The sequence below is a fragment of the Psammomys obesus genome, unplaced genomic scaffold (assembly GCF_907164565.1).
Source record: "Psammomys obesus unplaced genomic scaffold, mPsaObe1.curated_primary_1811, whole genome shotgun sequence".
NCBI lineage: Eukaryota > Metazoa > Chordata > Mammalia > Rodentia > Muridae > Psammomys > Psammomys obesus.
In genome coordinates, this window is record NW_026596039.1 from 17198311 (window position 1) to 17226021 (window position 27711).

Here is a 27711-nt window from a genome sequence, read left to right on the forward strand (position 1 = left end):
TATTTGTTTCTAATTGATTGATTTCAGCCCTGAATTTGATTATTTCCAGCCGTCTACTCCTTTTTGGTGTGTCTGCTTCTTCTTTTTCTAGGGTTTTTAAGTGGGCCATTAAGTTGCTTGAATGAGCTGTCTCAAATTTCTTCTTGAAGGCACTTAGTGCTATGAACTTTCCTCTTAGCACTGCTTTCATTGTGTCCCACAAGTTTGGGTATGTTGTGTCTTCATTTTCATTGAGTTCTAGGAAGACTTTAATTTCTTTATTTCTTCCCTGACCCAGCTGTCATTTAGTAACAAGTTGTTCAGTTTCCATGTGTGTGTAGGCTTTTTGCTATTTCTGTTGTTGTTGAGGTCCAGCTTTATTCCATGGTGATCAGACAAGGATACAATTCAGTCTTCTTGTATCTGTTGAGGCTTGCTTTGTGACCAACTATATGGTCTATTTTGGAGAAGGTTCCATGAGGTGCTGAGAAGATAAATTCCTTTGTGTTTGGGTGTAAAGTTCTGTAAATGTCTGTGAGGTCCATTTGATTCATGACCTCTGTCAGAGTTACTGTTTCTTTGTTTAATTTCTGTTTTGTTGACCTGTCCTTTGTTGAGAGTGGGGTGTTGAAGTCTCCCAATATTAATGTGTGGGGATCTATATGTGGTTTAAATTTTATCAATGTTTCTTTTACAAATGTGGGTGCTCTTGTATTTGGGGCATAGATGTTCAGGATTGTGATGTCTTCCTGGTGGAATTTTCCCTTGATGAGTATGAAGTGTCCTTCCTCATCTCTTTTTATTAATTTTGGTTGAAAGTCTATTTTATCAGATATTAGAATGGCTACTCCTGCTTGTTTCTTGGGTCCATTTACTTGGAAAGTCGTTCTCCAAACTTTTACCCTCAGGTAATGTCTATCTTTGTGTCTTAGGTGTGTTTCTTGTATGCAACAGATTGCTGGGTTTTGTTTACGTATCCAATCAGTTAATCTGTGTCTTTTTACTGGAGAGTTGAGTCCATTGATGTTGAGAGAGATTAATGACCAGTGGCCGTTAGATCCTTTGATTTTGATGTTGGCTGTGTTCTTAAGGTTGTGTGCTTGGTTGCTTTTTGTTTTGCTGTAGTAAGGTTAATTATTTCCTGTGTTTTCTTGACAGAAGCTAATTTTCTTGGGTTGTATTTTCCCTTCCAGTGTCTTCTGTAATGCTGGATTTGTGTGTAGGTATTGTTGAAATTTGTTTTTGTCATTGAATATCTTGTTTTCTCCGTCTATGAGGACTGAGAGTTTTGCAGGGTATAGTAGCCTGGGTTGACATCTGTGTTCTCTTAGGGTCTGCATGATATCTGTCCAGGCCCTTCTGGCTTTCATAGTCTCTGTTGAAAAGTCAGGTGTGATTCTAATGGGTTTGCCGTTATATGTTACATGGCCTTTTTCCCTTGCAGCTTTTAGTATTTTTTCTTTGTTCTGTATACTTACTGTTTTGATTTTTATGTGGCGGGAGGATTTTCTTTTCTGGTCAAATTTGTTGGGTGTTCTGTAGGCCTCATGTATCCTTATTGGCTTCTCCTTTAACTTGGGGAAATTTTCTTCAATGATTTTGTTGAAAATATTTTCTGGGCCTTGGAGAAGGGAGTCTTCTATTTCCTCTCTACCTATTATTCTTCGATTTTGTCTTTTCATATTGTCTTGGATTTCTTGGACGGTCTGTGTCAGGAATTTTTTGGATTTAACATTTTCTTTGACAGATACATCGATTTCTTCCATTGTATCTTCTACACCTGAGATTCTTTCTTCCATTTCTTGTATTCTGTTGGTTATGCTTACCTCTGTAGTTCCTGTTTTCTTCCCTAAATTCTTCCCCTCCATTATTTCCTCCATTTGTGTTTTCTTTAATTTTTCTAGTTGTATCTTCAGGTCTTGAATTGTTTTGTTTACTTCCTTCACTTGTCTGCTTGTATTTTCCTCTTTTTCTTTTAGTTCCTTCAACTCTGTCTCTTTTATTTCTTTCAGTGATTTAATTATTTCTTCTCTGAAGGCCACAAGCTGTTTGGCTGCATCTTCCCGTATTTCTTCACGGATGGCCCTAATCTGCTTGTCTTTATCTTCCTCCATTTCTTTATGGATAGCCATGATCTGTTTGGTTTTATCTTCCTCTAATTCTTTACGTATTTTATTTGTTTCCTCTATTATCCTCTTCATCAGCAGAGATGTAAGGTCATCTTCTTGATTTTCTATTATGCTGCATTGTTCAGGGCTGTTCGCCTCTGGATGGCTGGGTTCTGGAGATGCCATATTGCTCTGTCTTTTGTTGGTTGAGCCTTTACGCTGACCTCTACCCATTGGGCTGATTTAGGTGTTGGCTGTTAGTTTCTGTGCTTCCTGGAGTCCTGAGGTAGGGAGTATCCCCTTGGCTGGAAGATGATTTTTCTTGAAGGAGTCCTTCTCTGCTTTTTGGTTATGGTCACTGTATGGCCAGTGTTTCTCAGGAGTTGCCACTGCTCACCTCAGGTTTATAGCCCTGAGTAGTAGCTGTGGTCTATGTTAGGCAGGGGGGAATCTCCTCTTACCCATAGAATTTCTCAAGACAGCTGCCCCACTGCTGGGTTTCTTGTTATAAATTTAGTGTGCTGCTGCTCACTAAATTTCCATGTACAGTCCTCTTGAAGAAACTGCTGATTCCCTAGCTGTGGGGTTTTCTCCCAACAGGGAAACTCAGTCTGTTATCCTGGGGCGCACAGTTCTGTCTGGGAAAGTGGGAGGTGCACTCAGCAAGTCTCTGGGCCAGAGGCTGATTGCTCCGCTCTGGACCTGGAGAATGTGCACCTAGGTTGAGTTGGCGCCTGGGGGCACTGTTCTGGTCTGGAGGCTGGGTGCCTCACTCTGGACCAGAAGCTGTGTGTCTCTGTCTGGGATGGCGGCTGCAGGCACTGCTCTGGTCCAGATGCTGTGGGTGCAGCCCTCTTGAAGGACCAGGGATTCCCACAGTTTTGACAGTCTAGCTAGGGATAACTGGTTGATCCTTGGCACAGTATCTGAGGGCTGCTGTAATGGCTCTCTGGCTTTTGTAGGTCTGAGGATGCAGCTGTGTGTCCCAGTGCCCTAGGGGAACTCAATAATGGCGGCAGAGCACAGCGTTCCTGCCTGCAGTAGAGTCTGCATGAGTCCAGGAAGTGTTTTGGTGCTGGGTGTCCCAAGCGTTAGAGCTGCTGACCCCCTCCGCTGGGGGTTTCCTCCTGCCAGAGACACGCAGTCTGGTGCCCTGGTGCCCGCAGTTCTATCTGAGGCGGCGAATCAGGCATGCAGGCAGGGCTCCATGCAGGCGCCTGTGTCCCGTCTCTGGGTCCGGACTGGCTCTTGGGGCACCCGCGGAACCTGAGTCTTTTCCAGGGGATGTCTGGGTAACCTGAGGTCGGTCCCAATTTTTTCCTGCTCCGTGGGGTTATCTCTCCACTGGGAAATCCAGTCTATGGTGTTGTGGGCCCACAGTTCAGTCTGGGACCGTGACCAGATCTCGCTGGCGGGTAGCTCTGGGCTGGTGACCAAGCGCCTGGCGGAAGCGGGATCTCTTCCAGCCTTTAGCCGGGTGAGTTAAAGCTGATTGAATCCCCCACCGTGGGGTATCCTCTCACCTGTGAAACACAATCACTTGTATTTTATGGCCGCGAGTTCTGATTGCTGGTCACTGTGCCAATCCTGCTGTGCTGCTCCTCAGAATGAGAGTCCTCCTGGCGCCGCCATCTTGCCCCGCCTCAGGGTGTATTTCTTATATGTAGCAGAAGGTTAGGTCCTCTTTACATATCCATTCTGTTAGCCTGTATCTTTTTATTGGAGAATTGAGTCCATTGATGTTGAAAGAGATTAATGACCAGAACTGTTAGTTCCTTTTATTTTGATGTCAGTTGTGGTAGTGTGTTTGTGTGCTTGTCTACTTTAGTTTTGTTGTAGTGAAGTTATTTATTTCCTGTGTTTTACTGGGTATAGTTAGCCTTCTTGGGGTGTATTTTTAATTCTAGTATCTTCTGTAGGGCTGAATTTGTGTATAAGTACTGTTTTAATTTTTTTTTTTGTCGTGCAATATCTTGTTTTCTCTATGTATGATAATTGAGGGTTTTGCTGGTATAGTAATCTGTGTTCTCTTACAGTCTGCATGACATCTGTCCGCGCCCTCTGGCTTTTATAGTCTCTGTTGAGAAGCCAGGTGTGATTCTGATGAGTTTGCCATTTTATTATGGCCTTTTTAATTTGCAGCTTTTAGTATTTTCTCTTTGTTCTGTACATTTAATGTTTTGATTATTATGTGGAAGGAGGATTTTCTTTTCTGGTCTAATCTATTAGGTGTTCTGTAGGCCTCTCATATGGTTATAGGCATCTCTTTCTTAAATTGGGAAATTTTTCTTCTATGATTTTGTTGAAAATATTTTCTGAGTATTGAAAATGGGAATCTTCTTTTTCCTCTATTCATATTATTCTTAGGTTTTGTCTTTTCATGGTGTCCTGATTTCTTAGATGTATTATGTCAGGAATTTTTCAGATTTAACATTTTCTTTGATAGATGCATCAATTTCTTCCATTGTATCTTGAACACCTGAAATTCTTTCTTCTATTCTTGTATTCTGTTGGAGATACTTACCTCTGTAGTTCCCGTTTTCTTCCCTAAATTTCTCCCTCTCCAGGATTTCTTCTGTTTGTGTTTTCTTTAATGTTTCCATTTTGAGATCTTGAACTGTTTTGTTGGTTTCCTTCACCTGTTTGAACTTTCTTTCAGTGATTCAATTATTTCTTCTCTAAAGGCCATAATCTGTTTGACTGAATCTTCCTGTATTTCTTTACGGATTTTATTCATTGCCTTTGTTATCACCTGTATAGGCACAGACTCAAGGTTATTTTCTTGAGTTGCACTTGTGCTAGCTTATCTAGGGTTGCTTGCCCTTGGATATCTGGGTTCCGGAGAGAACATATTACTTTGGATTTTGTTGATTATGTTTTTATGCCTGCCTTTACCCATCTGGTTGTTTCAGGTATTGGCTGGTAGTTTCTGGTGCCTGCTGGAGTCTGGGAGTGGGGGAAGCAGGGGTGGTGCTAGAAATCCTTGGGCAGGAAGCTGGATGTTCCCGCTAGAGCCCTCCTCAGATTGGTTGGTATGGTCTCCAACTGGTGGGTGGTGCTCAGGGAATTGCTGAGGCTCTCCTCAGGTGTATGATCCTCTAGGTTAACTGGACTACTCAGAGGTCCAGGGGTCCTCTCTCCAGGTCCCTACTCTCTCTAGGGAAGTCCCTGAAACAGCTACCCTGCTACTGGCTTTTTTTGCACGGAGGTTAATGACCTGCAGCTGCTCAGACACTGTGCTTAGATACTGTGTTTGATGGGTGCAGCCATCTTGAAGAACAAGTGGGCCCAGAGCTTTGGTCAGTCTCCTTAGAAAGACAGTTTGAGCAACTTCCCTAGGGTCCTCCTTCTTGCTTAGCTTCTTTAGCTGTACAGATTTTAGTATGTTTATCATATAGTATATGTCTAATATCCACATATAAGTGAGTATATACCATGTGTGTCTTTCTGCTTCTGGGATACCTCACTCAGGATGATCTCTTCAAGATCCCACCATTTGCCTGCAAATTTCATGATTTCCTTGTTTTTAATTGCTGAGTAGTATTCCATTGTGTAAATGTAGCAAAATTTCTGTATCCATTCTTCAGTTGAGGGACATCTGGGTTGTTTCCAGATTCTGGCTATTAAGAATAAAGCTGCTGTGAACACTGTTGAGCAAATGTCCTTGTTGTATATTTGAGCACATTTTGGATATATGCTTAGGAATGGTATAGCCGGATCTTGAGGTACCAGTGTTCCTAATTTTCTAAAAAATGCCATATTGATTTCCAAAGTGGTTGTATAAGTTTACATTCCCACCAGCAATGGAGGAGGATTCCCCTTTCTCCATATCCTCTCCAGCATGTGTTGTCACTTGAGTTTTTTACCTTAGCCATTCTGATGGGTTTAAGGTAAAATCTCAGGGTCGTTTTGATTTGCATTTTCCTGATGACTAAGGACACCAGGAAAGTTGCTCAATTCTCATTCAGAAAGGTAAATGGGATAGATATCAGTGCCGCTAACACTACTGTGACATGGCTGTGGTTGCCTCACTTAATGGTGATGAGTTTCTTTTGAAAGAAGAAAAATAAAACTAGAGGAAGAAAGTATTGCTTTTATTTATAAGCAGGAATAACTCTAAAAGAAATTCTTTACTTGTGCTATTTAGTTACCAAGTTCATATAACAAAGGAAGAAAAATATCTGACTCATTCCCTTTCTTTTTTGGTTTTATTATCTTTCAGAAATAGTAAATTAACTTTTAAATGTTATTAAGTCATAGATTTCACTTGTTTCCTGTGTTTTAATCAATCAGCGCAATTAATTATCTTTTGTGAAATTCTAATTGCCCTGTCTTTGGCAACGAGACCCTTCAAGTTCATGCCTGAGTTCTTTAATAGCACAACAGTGGTCTTTAACAGTCTTCACAAGCTGTATGACAATATAGTCAGATATGGAACCTCCCAATTATAAATACCCGTATGTTTGAAGGTATGAACAGAAATATACAAGTTGCATGTTTTAAAAAGATAAAACAGCTTGAAAATTCAATCAGTTGTTACCGATTTCTATTATATTTTACCAACCTTCTATGTTCAAGGCTGAGAACTCCATTTCTCTGGGTCACATATGTTAAAGAATTCTAGTCTCAAAGATGGAAATCATGTTTGATACTCTTAGTTTGGCCAAGATCCCATGGTTGGGGATGTCATAAGCCCAAGGAGAGAACTTACTATTACTGCAAAATGCACATAGTATTAAACTGCCTCCTAAGTATTTATCTTTGTACCCATAGATTAGTCTATCACTTAACACTCATCAGAGAAGCTTCCTCTTGTAATAGATGGCAGTTACAACAGAAACCCACAAATTGTCAACATGAAGAAACTAGAGACTGTGGGATAATGAGCTCTATATGGGACAACTAGATTACAATTCCTCACAGTTTGTTCCCCACAGGGCAACCAGCAGGAACAACAGTCGCATACTTTTAAAATAACTTCAATCTTTACATCAAAACTAAAGAACAAAATTCTTTTCCCAACCCAAGGCCTGATCAGGAAGATGGGGTAGATTTTAAGAGTCAAAGGGAGGGGCCAACAACAGCAAACATGACTTCCAGGTACAACAGGGCTGTCACACACAAGAACTCATAGCAGCTCACAGTTCCAGAGGGTTAATAAATTGACCATTATGGCAGGCAGGCAAACATGGCATTGGAGCAGTACCTAAGGATTTGCATGTGATCCACATACATGGGCCAGGGAGAGAGCTAATTGAATGGTGTAGGCTTTTGAAACCTAAAACCCACCCCTGGGGATCCACCTTCTTCAAGAAGGCCATACCTCCTAATCCTTCTCAAACACTTCCACCTCCTAATCCTTTTCACATTCTTCCACCACCCAAGGACCAAGTAGTCAAACATTTGAGCCTATTGTAGCCATTCTCATTCAAGCCCCTACAGAGAGGGTACTGAAGTTTTATTCCTAATTGAGGAGCAACTGGTAACTGATGTCTGCTGGGAGAGGGAGTCAGTTTCCTCAAGGGATGTGGCCCCATGCTCCAGCAGATGGCCCTTCACATGCGCATATACTGCCAGTACTGAATGGACTCAGTAGGCTAAAAAAAGAGTAGCACAAAAAGTTGAGAGGGAAAAGTGGTGGGAGGGGATGGGGAGGTATTGAAAAGGAGTGAAAGGGTGGTGGATTTGATCAGAACATAACATTCATGTATGAAGTTCTCAAACAATAAAAATGTGAACATTCATTCAATTACCCCCCTGCCCCAGTTCAAAATAGGTAAAGAAATGAAGACAATTGCTGGCTTATAAATAAGAAATGTTGGAAAGAACAAGGATTTGAGCCTCCATCATCTCCTTTACCTCATACATTGACACAACAGCCTCAGAGGAGCAGTATTACTAAAATTATCACAGGTATAAAAATTAATCTTTGGTAAATATATTTACTCATTGTCCAATCTTTAAATATCAATACTACAAATTATAATATATATTATTACTTATAGCCATTTTATACATATTATCTTCCTTCTGGGAACTGGTTAATTTTACTTCTAAAAAATGCTAAGAATGCTCATTCTTATCCTTATTTAATGTTATCTTGATTACCTAAAGTTTATTAGCTTTCAGTTTTTACTCCAAATATTAAATTGTAAATAATTATAAAAATATAATTTTTACATTTGCAGAAATACTGAGCAAAAATTATCCAGTAGTTGTCAAGATCTAAGGAAAAAAAATGTGTACATTGCCTACAGGTCTAAAACGGAAAGCTATGCAAAAGCAAGAATTGAAAGAATTGTGTTCCTTTAATTTTGAAATGAAGACTGAAAATATTTTAAAGTATGCTTCTGTCACTCTTGCTGGTTGCCCTATGAGGAATGGACTATTAGGAAGAGTAAAAGCTGTAAGACTACTGGGCTACAGAGCAATCCAGAGGACAAAGGAAAACAGGGTAAGCTCCACTCCAGCTTCTAGAGCCTTGGGTTCTAACTCCATGCAGAAAAGGAAGACTGGTACTAGCAAAAGGCTTCTGAATGCAAAAACCAAAAATTAATTCAAAATTAGGTGAATATGAGATGTTTCTGCCAGTGCTTACCCACTTAGCAACATGTAACCTCACCGCAGCGTGGCTCTGAGCACACAATATTCAAACGTGCACTGCATATTTGTCAAGCCACATTAAACCAATGGAAAACATTACATGAAAAACCTTGGCACAGATTCAGGACTACTGTATGTTCTGAACTGCAGTGTTTTTATACATATAAAGTTTTTTGCTTTCATACAAATATAATGTTTTAATTATGAAAAATTCACAATTGTGTGGATGTCATTTCTTAGCACTGAAGTATCAAATTAAAGCATATTTGCAGTTTACTGGGCTTAAATGTTTGGTTTTCTTTTTTTTAATTTAATTTTTTTATTATAGTTACATTTTATTAACTCTGTATCCCAGGTGTATCCGCTCCCTTATTCCCTCCCAATCCCACCCTCCCTCCCTCATCTCCTCCCTGCCCCTTTCCAAGTCCACTGACTGGGGACGACCTCCTCCCCATTCATCTGACCCTGTTTTATCAGGTATCTCCAGAGTCCTCTTCTGTGGCCTAGCAGGGCTGCTCCTCCCTTGGGGAGTGGGGAGGTCAAAGAGCCTGCCATTGAGTTCCTGTCAGAAATAGTCCCTGTTCCCCTTACTATGGGAAACCAATTGGTTACTGAGTTTCCATGGGCTTCATCCCAGCAGAGGTTCTAGGTTATATCCATACATGGTCCTTGGTGGAGTGTCAGTCTCAGAAAAGACCCCTGTGCCCAGATATATTTGGTCCTTGTGGAGCTCCTGTCCTTTCCACGTCATACTAACTCCCCTTCTGCCGAAGGTTTGGTTATGAGCTTAGTATCTGTTTTGAAACACTGTTAGGTAGAGTCTTTCAGATGCCTTCTGTGGTAGCTGTTTGAATTGCTAACTTGAATATCACAAAAAAATGTACAATAAGTTTTGTCTTTGGATTAAGATAAAATTCCCAACATTTTGTTAAAAGGCCCTATATGAACTCTTGTCATTTCATGTTACTTATTTATTCGAACTGATGTTCTCAGAATGAAGAATTATAAAATAAAAACACCAATCAACTCTGGAAATGGCTGAAGATGCTCTATGTCCTTAAACATCACATGTTCAGCCAAGGTTAAATACTTTATGTAAAAAAGCACCTCATTGATTAAAATGCTTTAATCTTTAATGAATGGTAAAATAATATGCTTATCAAAGAATTGTTTTAAATTAAAGCTCTTTACAGTTTATCATCGGTAAGTGTTTCCTTTATATTTGATATACGTACATACACATAGCTCTGTTAAAATTCTCCTGGTGAAAAAAGTCACATGTGAAAAAAGTTTAAGAAACCCTAGATATTATAGAGGTAATGATCAGTGATCAGATTTTGAAGGGAAAGGCAATCTGCTAATGAATTTCAAAAAGTGTGAAAAAAATAAGGATTTAACATCCTGTTTCAAGATGTATTTGTCATTGCCTAAAATGAGCAATAGCATGAGAAATAAAATTAGAATTTCCACTTCATACATGTTTATGTAAAGGGACCAAATACATAGACATCAAAGTCAAATGCTAATTAAGTTGGAAACATGGAGTTTTGGAGAAGAGTCAGGACTGAAGAATTTAAAATCCACCACTTGTTTATATAAAGTAAAGCCATGAAACTAAAGATATTATCAAGGAAGATATTCTCTAACTGATTTTACAGACCTCAAGAAAACGAGATGAAACTAAAACAGAGAACAGTAAGAGAATTCTCAGAGTGTTCTAGCAGAGCTACATTAAAGAACATCAAAGACTCACATTTGATAGCCCCCACAAGGACATTCTCTTCCTATAGTGATGTGGAACTTGTCTATGCGATTTTGTTTTCTTCACATATGCAAATGTGAATGTATACAAAGACCTGGCTTGCCTACTGGAGTGGGACCATTCAACAATGAAAACCAGTTGGCTGGTATGTAAGCAGGGCCCCACTGGCCTTCAAACCTGTGCTTGAGACTAACAACAGATAATCTGGAGCAATGTAAGGCACAGGATTCAAGGGGAGGACATCAAGTGTGTCATGAGCACTAGTCCTCACCAGTCTATAACAGCTTAGGTTTTTAAACTTCTACACAGGAAGAGGAAAGTGTAATACTTGTCGTTCCGTGTCATGATGATCACAAGTGACATTCTGAGGATGGCATCTAAACTACAGAAGCTAAACCCAGGAATGAGAAGAAAACGGGTCACTCAAAGAATTACAGTAGAAATGTAATCAAAATAGAAAAAAATTAAAACTCATCCTTTAGCATAAGTTATGTAACTGAAACGTTAAAAGGTTCTAGAACAAAATTTAAAACTGAAATAATAAAAAAAACACTCTGTTACTGAATTTATCTGTAACTAGATAGAATTTTATGTTGTAAATTAAAAACAAATTTGAAATCTGAAAAATAAAGTATTCTTTCTTAACATGTATTTATTTATTATTTATACAGTATTCTGTAATGCATGTGTGCCTGCAGGCCAGAAGAGGGCACCAGATCTCATTATAGGTGGTTGTGAGTCACCATGTGGTTGCTGGAAACTAACTCAGGACCTTTGGAAGTCAGTGCTCTTAACCTCTGAGCCATTTCTCCAGCTCTTAAAGGAAGGTTTTTAAACTAATGAAGAAATACACAATTTTATTAATATGAATACAGAGTTTAAAAGTATCTGAAGAATGCAAATCTCCCTAACAATATCCTACTGGGAAAGGAAAATGCTTGTGCTTACTGGTAGAAGTAGAAGTCCAGTGGAACCCATGCGCAAACTCCTAAAACCAAAACAAATGTACATTTGGCCACAAATTTCCCTGTTAGTTAGGACAGGGAGTATAATTTGTACTACTCAATGAGAAATGAAGACATAGGGTATCTTTTTCAAAATATCAAATGAATTCAAAATAGCACAAGTGGAAAGATAAAGCAAATAGAGAAGCTGTGCAAATGTAACTGCACATAGTTGCAGTTAAAAAGCTGGCTTCTTTTCCTGCCCAGCCAAATTACTCATACACATAATGGCATGGAACAAACTGTTTTAGTGTTTCTACTGTTGCAATCAAAGAACACCATAACCAAAAAACAGGCGGTAGAGGAAGGATTTGGCTTACAAGACCACATTATGGTCCATCAGTGAAGGAAACCAGAACAAGAACTCAAGCAGAACGGGAACCTGGAGGCAGGAGCTAACACAGAGGCCACGGAGGAGTGCTGCTTCCTGGCTTGATCCCCTGGTTTCCTCAGCCTGCTTTCTTATAGAACCCTAGACCACCAGCCCAGGGATGGCACTACCCACATGGCTGAACCCTCCACTATCAGTTAATAATTAAGAAAATGTCTTAAAATCTTATGAAGGCATTTTCTCAGTTGAGGTTCTTTTCCTTCAGATAACTTTAATGTGTTATTAAGTTAGCCATCACACAAATAGACACTGTAGTACTATCTGGAACAGCCAGAGAAAACACTGTGGTGGGGACACTAATACATGGCAATTTTAGATGGAATACTGGGCAACTTAATAGTGGAAGATTATGAGTCACTGCTAAGCTAAAAATGTACACAAAATATGGGGAGAAAAATATGTTGTCAACTAAATTGTTTACAATTTTTTCTTATAAATAAATGAGTTTTGATTTGCATTTTCCTGATGGCTAATGAGATTGAGCATTTCTTTAAGTGTTTCTCTGCCATTTGATATTCCTCTCCAGAGAATTCTCTGTTTAGCTCTGTTCCCCATTTTTTAATTGGATTACTTGATTTTTTTGTTGTTTCATCTTACACCCATCAGAATGGCTAAGATCAAAAACTCTAGAGACAAGACATGCTGGAGAGGTTGTGGAGAAAGGGGAACCCTCCTCCACTGCTGGTGGGAATGTAAACTTGTACAACCACTCTGGAAAGCAATCTGGCGCTTTCTCAGACAACTAGGAATAGCGCTTCCTCAAGATCCAGCTATACCACTCCTAGGCATATATCCAAAAGAGGCTCAAGAACACAATAAGGACATTTGCTCAACCATGTTTGTAGCAGCTTTATTTGTAATAGTCAGAAGCTGGAAACAGCCCAGATGGCCCTCAGTGGAGGAATGGATGCACAAATTGTGGTATATCTACACAGTGGAATATTACTCAGCAATAAAAAACAAGAAAATCATGAAATTTGCAGGTAAATGGTGGGATCTGGAAAAAATCATCCTGAGTGAGCTATCCCAGAAGCAGAAAGATGCACACGGTATATACTCACTCATATAGACATATAATATAGGATAAACCTACTAAAATCTGTACACCTAAAGAAACTAATCAAGAGGGAGGACTCTTGCTAAAATGCTCAATTCCTATCCAGAAAGGCAAAGAGGCTGGACATCAGAAGAAGGAGAAAAGAGGGAACAAGTCAGGAGCCTGACACAGAGGCCCTCTGAAAAGCTCTGCCCTGCAGACTATCAATGTAGATGCTGAGACTTATGGGCAACCTTTGGGCAGAGGGCAGGGAATCTTATGAAAGAAGTAGGAAACAGTAAGATCTGGAGAGGACAGGAGCTCCACAAGGAGAGCAACAGAATCCAAAAATCTGAGCACAGGGTCTTTCCTGAGACTGATATTCCAACCAAGGACTATGCATGGAGATAACCTAAGACCCCTGCACAGATGTAGCCCATGGCAGTTCAGTATTCAAGTGGGTTCTACTGTAATAAGAACAGGAACTGTCTCTGACATGAAATGGTTGGCCTGCTCTTTAATTACCTCCCCCTGAGGGGGAAGCAACATTACCAGGCCACAGAAGAAGACAATGCAGCCACTCCTGATGAGAAATAATTGACTAGGATCAGAAGGAAGGAAAAGAAGACCTCCCCTATCAGTGGACTTGGGGAAGAGCATGCATGCAGAGGGTGGAGGAAGGGAGGGATTGGGACGGAAGGAGGGAGGGAACCACAGGGAGGATACAAAGTAAATAAGGTGTAATTAATTAAGAAAAAAAATAAAAAAATAAATGAGTTTATAGCAAGAGAGATAAAATTACGGATATGGAGTTAGGAATAAATATAACTGTTATGTTTGTGGTTATATACACACATACACACATCCATGTAGACATACACTTCTTAGAAAAAAGGCTTAAAATATGAAATAAGGAATCTTAGAGGAGTAGAAATATATTTAAAAATAAAGATCATTTAATTATGAGTTATTTTAAAAGTACGGTTGGGCAAATTAGTGTTCCCATCTACCAGTTACTGTCTATTTTAAAATAAAGTTTCATCTGTATTATGTGAAAATTAGACTTCATTAGAACAAAGCCATATCACATTTTATATATGGCTTTTTAAACTATAAGGTCCTAGTCTTAAGGTTCACAAAAAAATCTAAAATATTTTCAACCTGTACCCTGTCTGAATGTAGTATGCACTCCTGGATTCTGATGGTAATAAAATGCAGATAAAATAAAATAAAAAAAGTCAAATTTCAAGTTAGAAATCAATGAATGATATAAATAACTACCACAGGCTTAAGTGTTTGAACATTTGGGTCCTAGCTTGTGGTGCTGCTTTGAGAGGTTGTATATATTTAATTATATATACTAATTATTATAATTAACTAAAACTATTAGAAAAACCTTTATACTTATTAAATACTTTATAATCACTTATAAATAACTTGAATTGAAGCAAAAATAAGATTAATTACATAGAAAATAATAAAAAATAACTCAAAAATGTGTAAGTACATGAAAAAATCATTTTGGGGTCTGTTTGTTTTGAGTCAGGGTCTCACTGTAACCATAATTGGTGTAGAACTCACTATGTAGATCAGCATAGTCTCATATTAGTGAGATCTGCCCACTTCTATCTGTAAGTGTTGGGATTAAAGGTATGTGCCATCATACCTGGCTTCTCACACATGGCAAAGCAATTCTTGGGAAAGACCAACGACCACAAATCCCTGAACTAAGCATCACAATGCACGCCTGTATCTAGAGGCAGTATTCTTAGACACTGTGTGACTCTGAGGAGGTGGATTCTGCTTGCCTGATATGGACCAGGGAGTGGCACAGGAAGGGATGGAAGCTTTTAGTCTCATTAAATGTTTCTTGATTTACCAAGATGTCAACCTCCTGCCCCCACAGCTGTAAGCAGCTACTGGAATCACTGTGGTGGACTGAAGCCTCCAACTGTAACCAAGATAAAGCCTCTTCTCTCCAGTTGCCTTCTGATAGGTATTTGGTACAGTGTCTACAGAATAACTAATATAGGTGAAAAATAAATACAAAAATTATAATAAATAACTTTCTTTGGTTAACTAAATATATGGAGATATGCAATTCATTAATAATAAGGCAGTTCAGGCCAACTGGCAAAATACTTAAACAGATACTTGCCATAAAAATATATGTGAATGACCTTTAAATATAAGAACAAATAAACAGTCCCATTAGTCATCAGGGAAATTCTAGTAAAAATAATGAAATACCATTATATTACCCATGTGAATGCCTAAAATTAAAGTGCAATAAATGTTATGAATATGAAACAAAAACTCCTATCTTGTTGAAGGAATGTAAATGGTTAACTGTCTTAAGAAAAGGATTTGATGCATTCTTGCAACCTCATACAAACAGGCAGACCCATGGATCCACACCTATATATTTAGCAAGAGTAATAAAAAATAAACGCCCAAACTCATTTTCCAACCTGTGAAAAGCCCAAGGGTTCTAGACCAGCGGAAGATAAACAGTGATTCTGACAGCTCCATGTCAGCTAGACAGGAATGAAGTGGTGAGCACAGAAACACAGGAAATCCTAAGCAATGAGGCTGAATGAGAGAAGGCTGATTCCAGTCACAGCAGAGGAGAGACTGCTTTTGGATGCCAAAGACTGACAGAAAAAGACAGGGGAGAAGGGCCTGAAGCAACAGCCTGCTCTTAACTTTTGACAGCATTTGTGTTATACTCATACATGCATTTATCAAAACACATAACTTGTATACTTTTTATAGCAAACTTTATCTAAAAAACAAACCACAAAACCACACAAATCATAGACTCTATTTATAGTATGCATCCTGAGGAACTGAAAGAGAAATATAAATGATAAATTCATGTTACTTTTCTGCCTCAAAATCTGATGGATTGATAATGGGTAAAAGAATGCAAAGACAGATATATTTAATAAACCAAGAACAGAAAATAGTTAAAGAATATATAAAATTCATACAGTTTTTCAGGCTGTTCAGAACTCTTGAAATTTTTCACAATGGAAATACTGGAGAACACACAGAGAAGCATCTACCCTTATGGCTATATTACATACCACTTTGTAGTCAGTGAACAGTAATATATTTTTAAACACAGACAGCTATAATGCTGGCTGGCTTATTAAAGGAAGAAAAATCCAAATTTTAAAGTCAGAAATCAATAAATACAATGTAATTTACGACTAGCTAACACTATTAGGAAAAAACTTTAACTAAGTATTTTAAAAATATAAGTAACTTGGATTGAAACCAAAAATAAAATTAACTACACAGAAATTAATGAAAACAATTCAAAAATTTCCAAGTACATAAAAAACCAAAACAACAAACAAAAACCTACTAAATCTATATAAAACTTACTATATTAGCAATAAAATAATGAAAAGTATATTGAGAATTAAATAAAATGATACATACATAAAAATTCATACAATGGACTAAAAAAATCAAACTTTAAAAAAAACAGAGTAGTAGAAAATATTCTGGAAAAAAGAAATAATGGTGTTTACTTCAGATTTTAGTATTTCTAAGAAATTTTGTACTCCCCCCCCTTTTTTTTTTGCTTCTAATATATGAGTATTAGGACAATGAGTTAGGTAGTCAGAACTTCCAAACAGATTAGAATCATTTCCTCTTTGATTAGCTGGTACAAATGACCAGTGAGCAGATCTTGGACACACAGTATATTCTGTCCTGGAAAGCTATTAGTTTTTGATGACATTTCTTTAATGGACACAGGCCCAAGTCTGTTCTGCATTTTCTTGTATAAATTGGCAGATTGTGCCTTTTGAGAAATAACCTCTTTCATCGAAGTAATCAAACTAGAGGATAACAGTTACTGCTTTTATTGACATTTTAATGAACTTGAGCTCTACAGTTGTCTTATTTGACTTTTTGACATTAGTTATGCTGTATCCTATATTTCAGTTTTTCTTAGCCTGGTTTGTCAATTTTATCTTTATATATTATTGTATACTAATTGTACAAAGGGGTTTTACTGTGACATTTCCAAGCATGGGCATGATAAACTTTATGATCATATTCACTCCCTGTGTTACCTTTCTTGTCCTCCTACTTGTTCATCATTCTCTTCCCAATTCCTAAAGATACACCATATCCTTTACCTTTCCTCCCCCACCACACTGGATTCCCAAACAAGAAACATTGGGGGGCTGGCGAGATGGCTCAGAGGTTAAGAGCACTGTCTGCTCTCCCAGAGGTCCTGAGTTCAATTCCCAGCAACCACATGGTGGTTCATAACCATCTAAGATCTGGTGTTCTCTTCTGGAGTGCAAGTGTGCATAACATTGTGTACATAATAAAATAAATAAATCTTAAAAAAAAAGAAACATTGGTATCTTTGTGGTAGTGGCTTATTTTACTTAAAACAAAGAGCTTTAGTTTCATTAATTTTACCACAGCATCATTATTTAATATTTCGTGGTTGAGTAAAACTCCACTGTTTCTATCACCTTTGATGATGAGACAGAAGCTAGGCAGATTCCACAGCATGGCTAAGATAAACTGTGCCATAACAACCGAGTATGGAGCAATATAGGCCTCAGCTTTTTTGTTTGGAAAATAACAATATTACAATTTCAATAATTTTGCTCCGCAGACTTCAGGACATCTGTGTTTTAAAACAGAAAATCTGCTTGGCAATGAGGTGAGTATTGTGTTCTCAGTACCGGTCCCTCATCTCTTTGGCCTGCGGCCAAAGCCACTTTTGTCGCTATACCTCCTGAAGATCTCTTTTCTTGTTCTGCTCACCAAATTTCTGGTTTCAATTTGTCTTCAAGTAAGATTGTTACTTCACAGCTAAATTACAATGGACATTTTTGAGGCTCTCAGTTTGTTTCTTTTGTTTGTGTCTACCTTCTGCACCTGGGCTTGCTGTATGCACTGGAACCATCTCTCTTTCCCTCAGTTTCTGTTCCTGAAATCTTTGGTTTTTAAAATATGCTCGTGACTGTTTGCTATGGAAACTGCCTTTACACTATCAATCACATCCAAACAGCTTTCCTGCTGTTTTCATCCTATTCCACAGAAACACTAATGTCAGTGATTGGTACTCTACCAGGCCACCATCTTCTGCCATCTAAGTCACTAACACACTTCTGGCTTTCAGGGTACACTGTTCTCCCTATCACTCTCCAGGTATCAGAACATCAAACAGTAAGAGTGGATGCAACAGAGGCTCTTGGACCCACTAAACAGATGAGACAGAGCCTGGAGACAGAACACATACTTTCCAAAGCACGAGTTTATGGATACCTCCCTCCTTCCCCTAAGAATCTATTTCAATTCCCACTGAAAATTACACTTCTTCCAATTTCAATCATTTATTTTCTTCTGTTCAAGTTCACTCTTCTTTTATAGTATTTGAAGATGGGAGTGCAGATAACTAATTTTAGGCCTTCTTTTCTCACATGTACATCTAATGCTATTAATTTCCTTGTAGGCATTTTCACTGCATCTCACAGATTCTGATTGTATTATTTAAGTTTCTTGTTTATTTCAAAAGATTTAAGATTTTCTTCTCAGACTTTATATCTGAGCCATGTGTTATTTAATCTTTTTTATCTTCAAGTATTTGTGAATTTTCCAATTACCTTTCTGTTACTGTTTCTGGGGCACTTTCATTATAATCAGAGAGCAGATACTGCAACATTTCTGCTCTTTTTATGTTTTTCTTTCATATTCTAATAAAAATGTCCTCAAACTTATTCCTTAATTGTTTTTATTAACAAGACTAAGGACCCAAAAGGGAATCCCAATTTCCCAAGTAACTGTATGATAATTCAGACACAGTTATTTTTAAAAGCAGAAACAAAGGAGAAATATAACTAAAATGTGGGTAAAATACTCACTTTGCTTTATAAGGTGAATCGGAGCCAGAACATTTGTTTTCTACTAAACTTTCATATTCTTTAGCCCTAAAGAGAAAAAAAAAATATTAGTTTTTTTTTATAGCCAGTTATTTAATGATCCAAAACTTTAGGTCAGGTTTTCCTTTCATAGTAAAGTGTCACACTGTTACTGTGACAACCTGTCTCACCTCTAAAATCCCTTTCTTAGATTACATAAATGCCATCCTCAGAGACTGAAGCACACACTCCATTATCAGATCCAGACCTCACCCAGTCAGAGCACTGCTGACTTTATAGCCTTGACGGAGTTAAGAACTGTGGTGATTAAATTTGAAGGCTGTATGATCCCAACAAAGTAACTGAGGCAACTACCTTTCTCTGTACCACAAGAAATGTGTAGTATAAACTTAAGTACAAGGTAAATAATTTTCATTTAAGTTGACTTTAGAAATGAGCTGAGCTGACCCTCAAATGTCTGTCCTGTTGTTTATTCTGACTACACATTAAGGCCCATTTAAATCCATGCTGCCTCTTCTTTGCTATCTATGTTTTAGCTAGTCTAGAGCAGGAGGTGACAGCCATCATGAGGAAAGTCTCACTAAAGCAATGGATTAATATTGAGTTAACATACACATTTCTTCTTTCTTTTTTTGAAAACAAAAGAGAAACCTATTACCTTCAATGTTAAATATGGGCTAGAGCAATGGTGTGAGCTACAAAAAGTTAAGGACCTGAATTTCAGGTCCTTAATCCCAAGAAAAGCCAGGTATAAAAGCACAAATTTATAACCCAGTGCTCCTTCAGCAAGATGGAAGGTTCAGGCAGAATTCCAACATACCAGCAGACCAGCTAGCCAGACACACAGTGGTGAACAAGAGACCCAGTCTCTAGCAAGGTGGAAGGTAAGGACCAACACATGAGATTGCCCTCTGGCCTCCAAAGACCCACACTCACAAACACAAACTCTCTTCTCTCTAAGATTAAAAGCTGGCATCACTTTATCTTTATCTTGTAACATTTTTGCCATGAAGTCTGTTACTTTACCTATATTACTGTCTTTACGGAATTGTTTGTTCAAAATATGTATGTCATTTTATCTTAAATACAGTCACATGTCTCAACCTGAAGTGACCCCCTGGAAGATATGATGCGTTTTAATATCCTTTCTGAAAACATGTGCTTTCCCTGGGAGCTTAGTGCACTTACACGCCGTGTAGCTCCAGGACGGAAAGGCTCTCTTCTACCATTTGCCATCGTTTTCTGTGTCCTCTCATCTTTGCCTCTTAAGGGCTCCATCATTGTTTTTTAGAATGCTAAATCAATATTCTCTGTCCCCTCACCTCTCATGAGTATGGCTGTGTGGTGTGTGTGTGTATATGTGTTTACATGTGGGGGAAACATATGTGTGCCATTATGAATAAAAACCTCCGAAACTGTTTCTAAATTGTTGTCATAAGGAATGTCACTAATGGGTAACTGACCAACTCATACAGAATATCTTTCTAAATTATTTTCTAAAAATATTTTTCAAAATATTTTGTGTTTCGTAGAATCCATGGATGCCACTGATATTGTGAATCATCTGTGCAAATGACACACAGTGTGCTCGCTGACAGTTTTAGTCTATTGTACACAATTGTCTTTAAAATCAAACATAAAAACCAGAGAGTAAAAATCAAGATATACTAAGACTGAATTCTGTAACTATCTAAATAATTGCCTTTACAATGTTGGGTCGTGTGTTTGCTTTTGTTTCTACAAAGATTCAAGCTACTGTATAGTTCATTTCTATATTTAAAATTTTTTAATTCAAATTTTTCATACAATATATTTTGATCATATTTCTCTCCCCCCCCCCCAACTCCTCCAAAAGCCTCTCTTCCTACCTACTAGCCTTCAATTCAAATGCCTATTAAGGGATGACTGACCAAAGGTTTTGATATTATCTACATGATCCAATTATCTTAGAAAAAATAGTACTCAGTAAGAGGCAGCAGCAAGAGATCATGATTTTGAATATAAAAATTTATAGAACAACAACAAAAAAGCAGTCTATAATTACAGAAAGCATGTAAGGGATGGCCAAGGGCCAATGCAGTAGGTAAATAATTGAAAGGACATAGTAAGAGTCAGGTATGGTCCAGCACACCTATTTACCTAGCACTCAGGAAAGCAGAGGCAGAAAAACTGCTATTCAGGGCCAGCTAGAGCCACACAGTGAGATACTGTATAATAATAATAAATAATAATAACAACAACAATAAAAGCATCTGTGAACAACTCACTGTTGTACTGACTTGTCATGCATAAAACTTTGGGTTCAATATCCACTGGAAAAGTGATGGGCAAGAAAAAGGCAGAAGGAAAAAGAAAGAGAAGAAAAGAGGGGAGGGGAAAGGAAAAGGAAAAAAAGGAAATAAAGGGGAAAAGAGGAAAGAAGAAAGAGTATAAAGGAAATGGAAGCAAAGAGAATGGGAGGGGACAAGTATTGCAGGGCAATGCAGGTGGTTTACATTTTAAAAACTATTTATTTTTTATTGTATATACTAGTATCTGCCTGCATGTGTGTATATACGCCCAGCATAAGGCTGGTGCTCAAAGAGGCCAGACGACAGCGTCAGAGATCCCTGGAACTGGAGCTACAGATTGCTATAGCCACTATGTGGGTAACATGACTAAACCTGGGTCACCGGAAAAGGCAGTTAAGTGCTCTTAACTGCTAAGTCAACTCTCCAGCTCCATTCTGTACCTCTCCTCCCCACGCTGAGATTTAGTCGGGCTTGAGCTCCTGCAGACATTTTGAACCGAGCATTATTTGAATGAGTATGTGCTTTGTGTCAAGTGGGAGGTCAAGGGTGACTTAAAAGGGACTGACTAGGGCAATGATAACAAAATGCTGAATTCCTTATAGTGACAAGACAATGTTGAGGGCAGATATCAGAGGGAGACGAGTGGTTTATTTTGGGCATATTAAATTTCACTTAAAGGTGTAAAATTTGTAATCAGCAAGTATAGGGTATATAAAATCGGAACTTAGCAGGAGCGTACCCAAAGGAGAAAACGGAACCAAATAACAAGAGCCAAGTGTCAAAAGCTCTCAGCAGGAACTTCAGATGAAGCCAGTAATACCCTGAAGTAAACTATGAAAATATTTTAAGAAATATATAGTGACTGCACATATTAAATTCAAGAAAGCCTTTTCTGTTCATTGCATAAAAACTCATCCTTAGCTGAATACAAGAAATACATGGCACTTCCTTCTTTTGTGAAGTCAAATCAGGAAACATTACTGTTTTCTAACTATTCATTTTCAAAGAAACAAAACACTCTGGAGTTACATCTTTGAGATGAAACACATTCCTTGACGGGCCACAATTTGGATTTTGGAACTACAGACAACCACATCACTGAGAATTATTGCTTTTAAAAAAAGTTAATTAATTTATTTATTCACTTTATATCCCAATCATACCTCCTCTCTCCAATCCTCTCAGTCCTACCTTCAATACCTCCTACCCCATCCCCCTCCTCTACTCCTCAGAGAAGGGGAGTCCCCAACCCATCTAAGCACACCAAGCCACATGGAGAGAGGAGCTTCATTCAGCATTATTCTTGTTCCACATTTTTATAAATAATTCCACAAGCTAAGTGTCTCCTCCTTTTGAGACACTCATAATAAAAGATAAGGTTCAGCTCATTCAGCACAGGAGACCACTTCCTGAACAGAACAACAACAACTCAGGTTTTCAGATCAACAATTCATAAATGGAATCTTATGAAACTAAAAGGCTTCTGTAAGGCAAAGGACACTGTCTCAGAACAAAACTGCAGCCTACAGATCGAGAAAAGATCTTCAACATCTCACAAAGGGCTAATATCCAAAACATATAAAGAACACAAGAAATTAAACACCAACAAACAAAATAATACAATTAAAAAAAGTAGTACAGAGCTAAACAGAAAATTCTCAACAGAGGAATCTCAAATAGCTGAGAAGCACTTAAAGAAATGCTCAAATTCATTACTCATCAGAGAAATGCAAATCAAAATGACTCTGAGATTCCATTTTACACCAGTCAGAATAGCTAAGATCAAAAAATTCAAGTGACAGCACATGCTGGCAAGGATGTGGAGAAAGGAGAACACTCTTCCACTGCCAGTGGGAGTGCCAACTTTTACAACCACTTTGAAAATCAATTTGGTGTTTTCTCAGGAAGTTGGGAATTGCTCTACATCAAGACCAACTATACCATTCCTGAGCATACACCCAAAAGATGTTCCACCATACCACAAGGATGTTTGCTCAGCCATGTTCATAGCAGCTCTATTCATAATAGCCAGAAACTAGAAACAACCCAGATGTCCCTCAACCGCAAAATGGATAAAGAAACTGTGGTACGTTTACACAATGAAATACTATCCAGCTATTAAAAAAAATTCATGAAATCTGCAGGCAAATGGAAAGAACTAGAAAAGATCATCCTGAGGGAGGTAACCCAGACCCAGGAAGACATACACGGAATATACTCACTTATAAGCAGATATTAGCCATATAGTACTGGATAACCATATCACAATTCACAGACCCAAAGAGGGTTAAGTAACAAGGAGGGTTCAAGGGAGGATGCTCAAAACTCACTCAGAAGGGGAAATAGAATAGACAGTGGAAGTAGTTGAAGAGAGGGAACAGGATAGGAGACAGTGATGAAGGAAATGAAGTTGAAGAGGACAGTGGAGATGGGAGGACAGAGGGCTTGCAGAGAGAAGAGAAACCATGGGTGGGGTCATCTCTGAGACAAGTTGGAGACCTATGATAGGTTAAGCTCCTGGGAGAATATGGAGTGACTAACTGAGACCCCTAGTAACAGAGTTAATGGAGACTGAAGAGGCCACTCTTTAACCAAAGAGGATTCCTAGTGGAGAGAGGGTAATTACAACCCACCCACAAAAACTTCTACCCAAAATTTACCCTACCTATAAGATGTTCAGGGACAAAGATAGAGCAGAGATTGAGGGAATGGCCTGGCCCAACCTGAGACCCATTCCAAAGGACAGTGCCAACCCAACACTATTAAGGACACTTTACTATACTTGCTGACAGGAGCCTAATATAGCTGTCTTCTGAGAGGCCCCACCCAGCATTGCTCAAAACAGATGCTGAGACTCACAGCCAAACATTGGGTAGAGGAGTGCAAGGAGCCTTGTGGAAAAGTTGGGGAAAGTATAGAAGGACCTGGAGGGTACAGGCACTCCACAAGAAAACCAACAGAGCCAACTAACTTGGGCCCAGGAATGCTTGTGGAGACAGAAGCACTAAGCAAGGACCATGCACGGCCAGGACGTAGGACCCCCACACATATGTACTCGATGGGCAGCTTGGTCTTCGTGTGAGTTCCGTAGTAAGGGAGTATGGGGGCTGTCTCTGGCAAGGATTCTGTTGCATGCTTTTCAATTGCTTCCCCCTGGTGGGGCAGCCTGACCAGGCCATGGAGGAAGAGGATGTGCTAAGTCCTGATGTGACTTGATGTGCTGGGGTGGGTTGGTGGTGGACTCCCCTTTTCTGAGGGAGGGGGGATAGGGGAAGAGGGAGAGATTGTGGGACTGGGAGAAGAGGGAGGTGGCTACGATTAGAATGGAAAGTGAATAGATAAATAAAAAAAAATTATTCTGACTCAAATGCTAAAGGTATCAACTAAGAAAGAACTGTATTTGTGTCCTCAAACAAGCCCATCAGTCACTTGGTGACACTTAAAGCTTGTGAGGTAATGTACTACACAGCTGTCTGATCTCAGATGTCACTTTGGAGGCTGATGATAAACTACAGGTCTGATAACTCACTTTCCATTTTAAGATATTTCTTGAACTTTTCCTGTTGTGACAGGCAACCAAATTAATTAAACCCTGTCATGGGCTTTGACACCACAGCCAGCTGACTTCTATTTGTTGATTGCTATTGATTTTCTTTGATACTTCATTTAAAAATCAATAGTTGGAAAGAAAAATAGGCTTAGTTTACAAATATTTAAATGTACCATTGTAGGCTGGAAGAGGCACAAGTTTGGCATGGCCTTGGCGTCTAATTATAAGAAGAGCCCTTGAGTAGGTGAAAGCGAGGGCTTTGGATCAATACTCAGCTTTCTTTCTCAATCAAAGAAAGTGGCTATAAATTTGGTTCACTGGTGTTTTTTCCAAAGCGTTTTGAAGCAAACAAGTTTAAATGTTTTTTTTTTTCTTTCATTAAATTAAATGATCCATACCTAAGGGCTTTTGTTTTGTATTTAAGGACATTTATGTTACCTGGAGTTCATCCGTGCTTTTATCTTTTTTGCTTTTTTCTTATTCTTCTGCCGTTCTTCTCCGTCCTTCACTGGCTCTGGTGGAGCTGTACTTTCAATCACAATGTCAACAACATACTTTTTCAAAGACAGATGTTCCTGCAAAATAAACATTGAAATGACGACGGTGATAATATTTTAAAATAATACAAGATCACTACAGAATAGTAAATAGAATAGATTATAAAGAAGAAAATAACAGTAATCCCTAGGCAATAATGGCTTTCTAAATTACTTTGAAACACACTAAAAAAAAAAATCTGTTTTAGTTGAGATTTTCCATGACTCACTAAACCTTTGGTGAACAGCAAATGGACTATATGCTAAGAATATATGGACAAATGGAAAGGAAAATATATGCAGGAAATGACCGTACCATGTAAGTATTCAGTTAGCCATCTAATGCCCTGTATGAGCCTAAGGGAAAGACAGGACAGGTAGTCACTGAAGGTAAAGACAGAAGACTGCAATGAGGCAGTACAATGTCTGCTGTTCCTTCAGTGTGAATAGGATCTGAGCAGATGCTATATTTGTATGTGTCCATCTGGACAAGAGTAGGACAAAGGGAGAAAGGAGAGAAAGTGAAGTCATCTCAGAAAACACATGTCAGGGGAAGTGGAATGTAGCACTGGAGACAGTTTTGGTTTGGTTGGAATGCAGAATGGCTTGTTTCCTTTCTCATCATCTTAGATTTAGGTCTTCTCACTGTAACTACTCCAGTTCAGGCACTCAGTCCCTTTGCCTTTCTCTTCATTCATACTTACACAACGAACGCTAACTCTACACCACCCTCTCCAACTATTCTGTGCCTATAGCTATAGAAGAGTAATGTATCTATAGGAGAAACTGTGTCAGCTACTTTCACTTTTTAAGATATTATACCTCAAGTGTACATACAGTCAAGCATGCGTACATTACCTTATCTACACACTCATCTTCCTAGAAATTGTTTTTAGACCTTTCTTCAAATCTCAAACACTTGTTATTCTCTCCCCATATCTCCCAGGTGAAGCCAGTGTTTCTTTAACTAAGGAGAGTAGCATTATTTAGAGGAGAAATCCCATACACTCCCAGGACCAATTTACCAACCACTCTGTGTGACAGTACGCTTTGTCTTTCCTCCACTATGCTATATACACACTCATGTTTCCGTCAAGGCTAAGACTTCCAAAAGTACACTAAATCTTATTCCTTCTCCACAACTTACTTCATTATCTCTCTGATTCTTCTCACTTTATTTTTTCTTTCTACTTATGTCCCTTAAACTCTTTCCCTTGAAATCATCTCAAAAGAATCCCTTTTCTTGTTCTCCTAAAGCGACTACCCTATGCAGAATGTGCTGCAAGTGGAGCCTGTCTTTACTGCTTTGATTCTGCTCAATTCTCTTGAACTCATGAGACCAGCAAAGGACTCACCAACACTAACCAATCTGCAAACTGCCCTTGTTTGAAAACCAATATCAAGGCCAACTCTCAGTTATATCTCTTCCAGCCTCTGCCCTACAGACCTGTTCCTCCTTCCCAAGAATCTTTCCTCACAAGGCTTCTTGATATCACATTATCCTCCTAATCCAAAATATCATGCCTATAAAACTTTTAAGCTCCCCATGTCCATACATTGTGCCATTTTTATGTAATTGCTCAATCTAATACATTAGCAAAACTTATCCATTCTCTTTTCAAATACAACCCAAGGTCCATTCCAAGTTCACCCACTAATCCTCACTAATGTCAGCAAGCTTAACCCATCATTGAGTGACATCTGTATAACCAAAATAACCCTTCAACTTGTACCTCAATTTCTAATTAGACTTGTACAACTTTTCCTGCATGTGTGTTGTATGTGTGCAGTGTGCATGCACCTTTGTGCACAGGTATGTGTGCATGGAGACCAGAGTCTGCCTACCAAGCAAGCCCCAGTAATCTTCCTGAATCTGCACCATGTCTCCCAACCTACACCGTGCACTATGGTTATAGACCTGTGTAGCCATAATCAGCTTTTTATGTCAGTATCAGGATCAGAACCCAGGTGCTTCTTCAGGAGCTCTTCCCCAATAAGCCATCTGCCCACCTCTCCTAGGTATTTTCTATATATAAAACAGCCGGTTATTTTTAAATATAAATCAAATCTTAAAATTACTCTTATCAAAACTTTCTCAAAGCCAGGTTGATACTTCAGTCAGTAAAGTGCTTGTCACACAAGCCTGAGACCTGAGTTCAATCCTCCAGAAACATTAAAAAAAGAAAAAAGATAAGAAAAGGGAAAAAAAAAGTATGTAGTAGTGAATGTGCTTATGGTTCCCCAGCCCCACCCACAACCCTTACTGGGGATATGAAGACAAAAGGATTCCTGACATTCCCCATTAGCCAGCCTAGTCTATTCAACAAGTTCTAGGCCAATCCTTGGCCTGTGACAAAAGGCAAGGTAGATGGTAACTGTGGAAGCTCAGCTGATGCTGTCCTCTGGCTCCACATACAAGCACACCTGCATATAGACCCGCACACTTATCCAATTTAGCTTCCACAGTACCAAAGAGCACTACACAAGCTGTCAAGGAAGGGATGAAATCAACAGTCCTATCTGCCTGTGA

General features: G+C 38.7%; 1 protein-coding gene across 2 annotated transcripts in view; it reads right to left on the minus strand.

Annotated features, from left to right (window-relative positions):
- The window catches only part of Scaper (S-phase cyclin A associated protein in the ER), a 351295-nt gene that overhangs the window by 178634 nt on the left and 144950 nt on the right, over nt 1-27711 (minus strand). For both annotated transcript variants that reach the window (XM_055621927.1, XM_055621926.1), the window contains 2 exons: nt 25084-25220; nt 18787-18852 (listed from right to left, as the gene is read on the minus strand). In XM_055621927.1, the coding sequence (XP_055477902.1) occupies nt 18787-18852; nt 25084-25220 (203 nt within the window). The remainder of the gene's footprint in view (nt 1-18786; nt 18853-25083; nt 25221-27711) is intronic.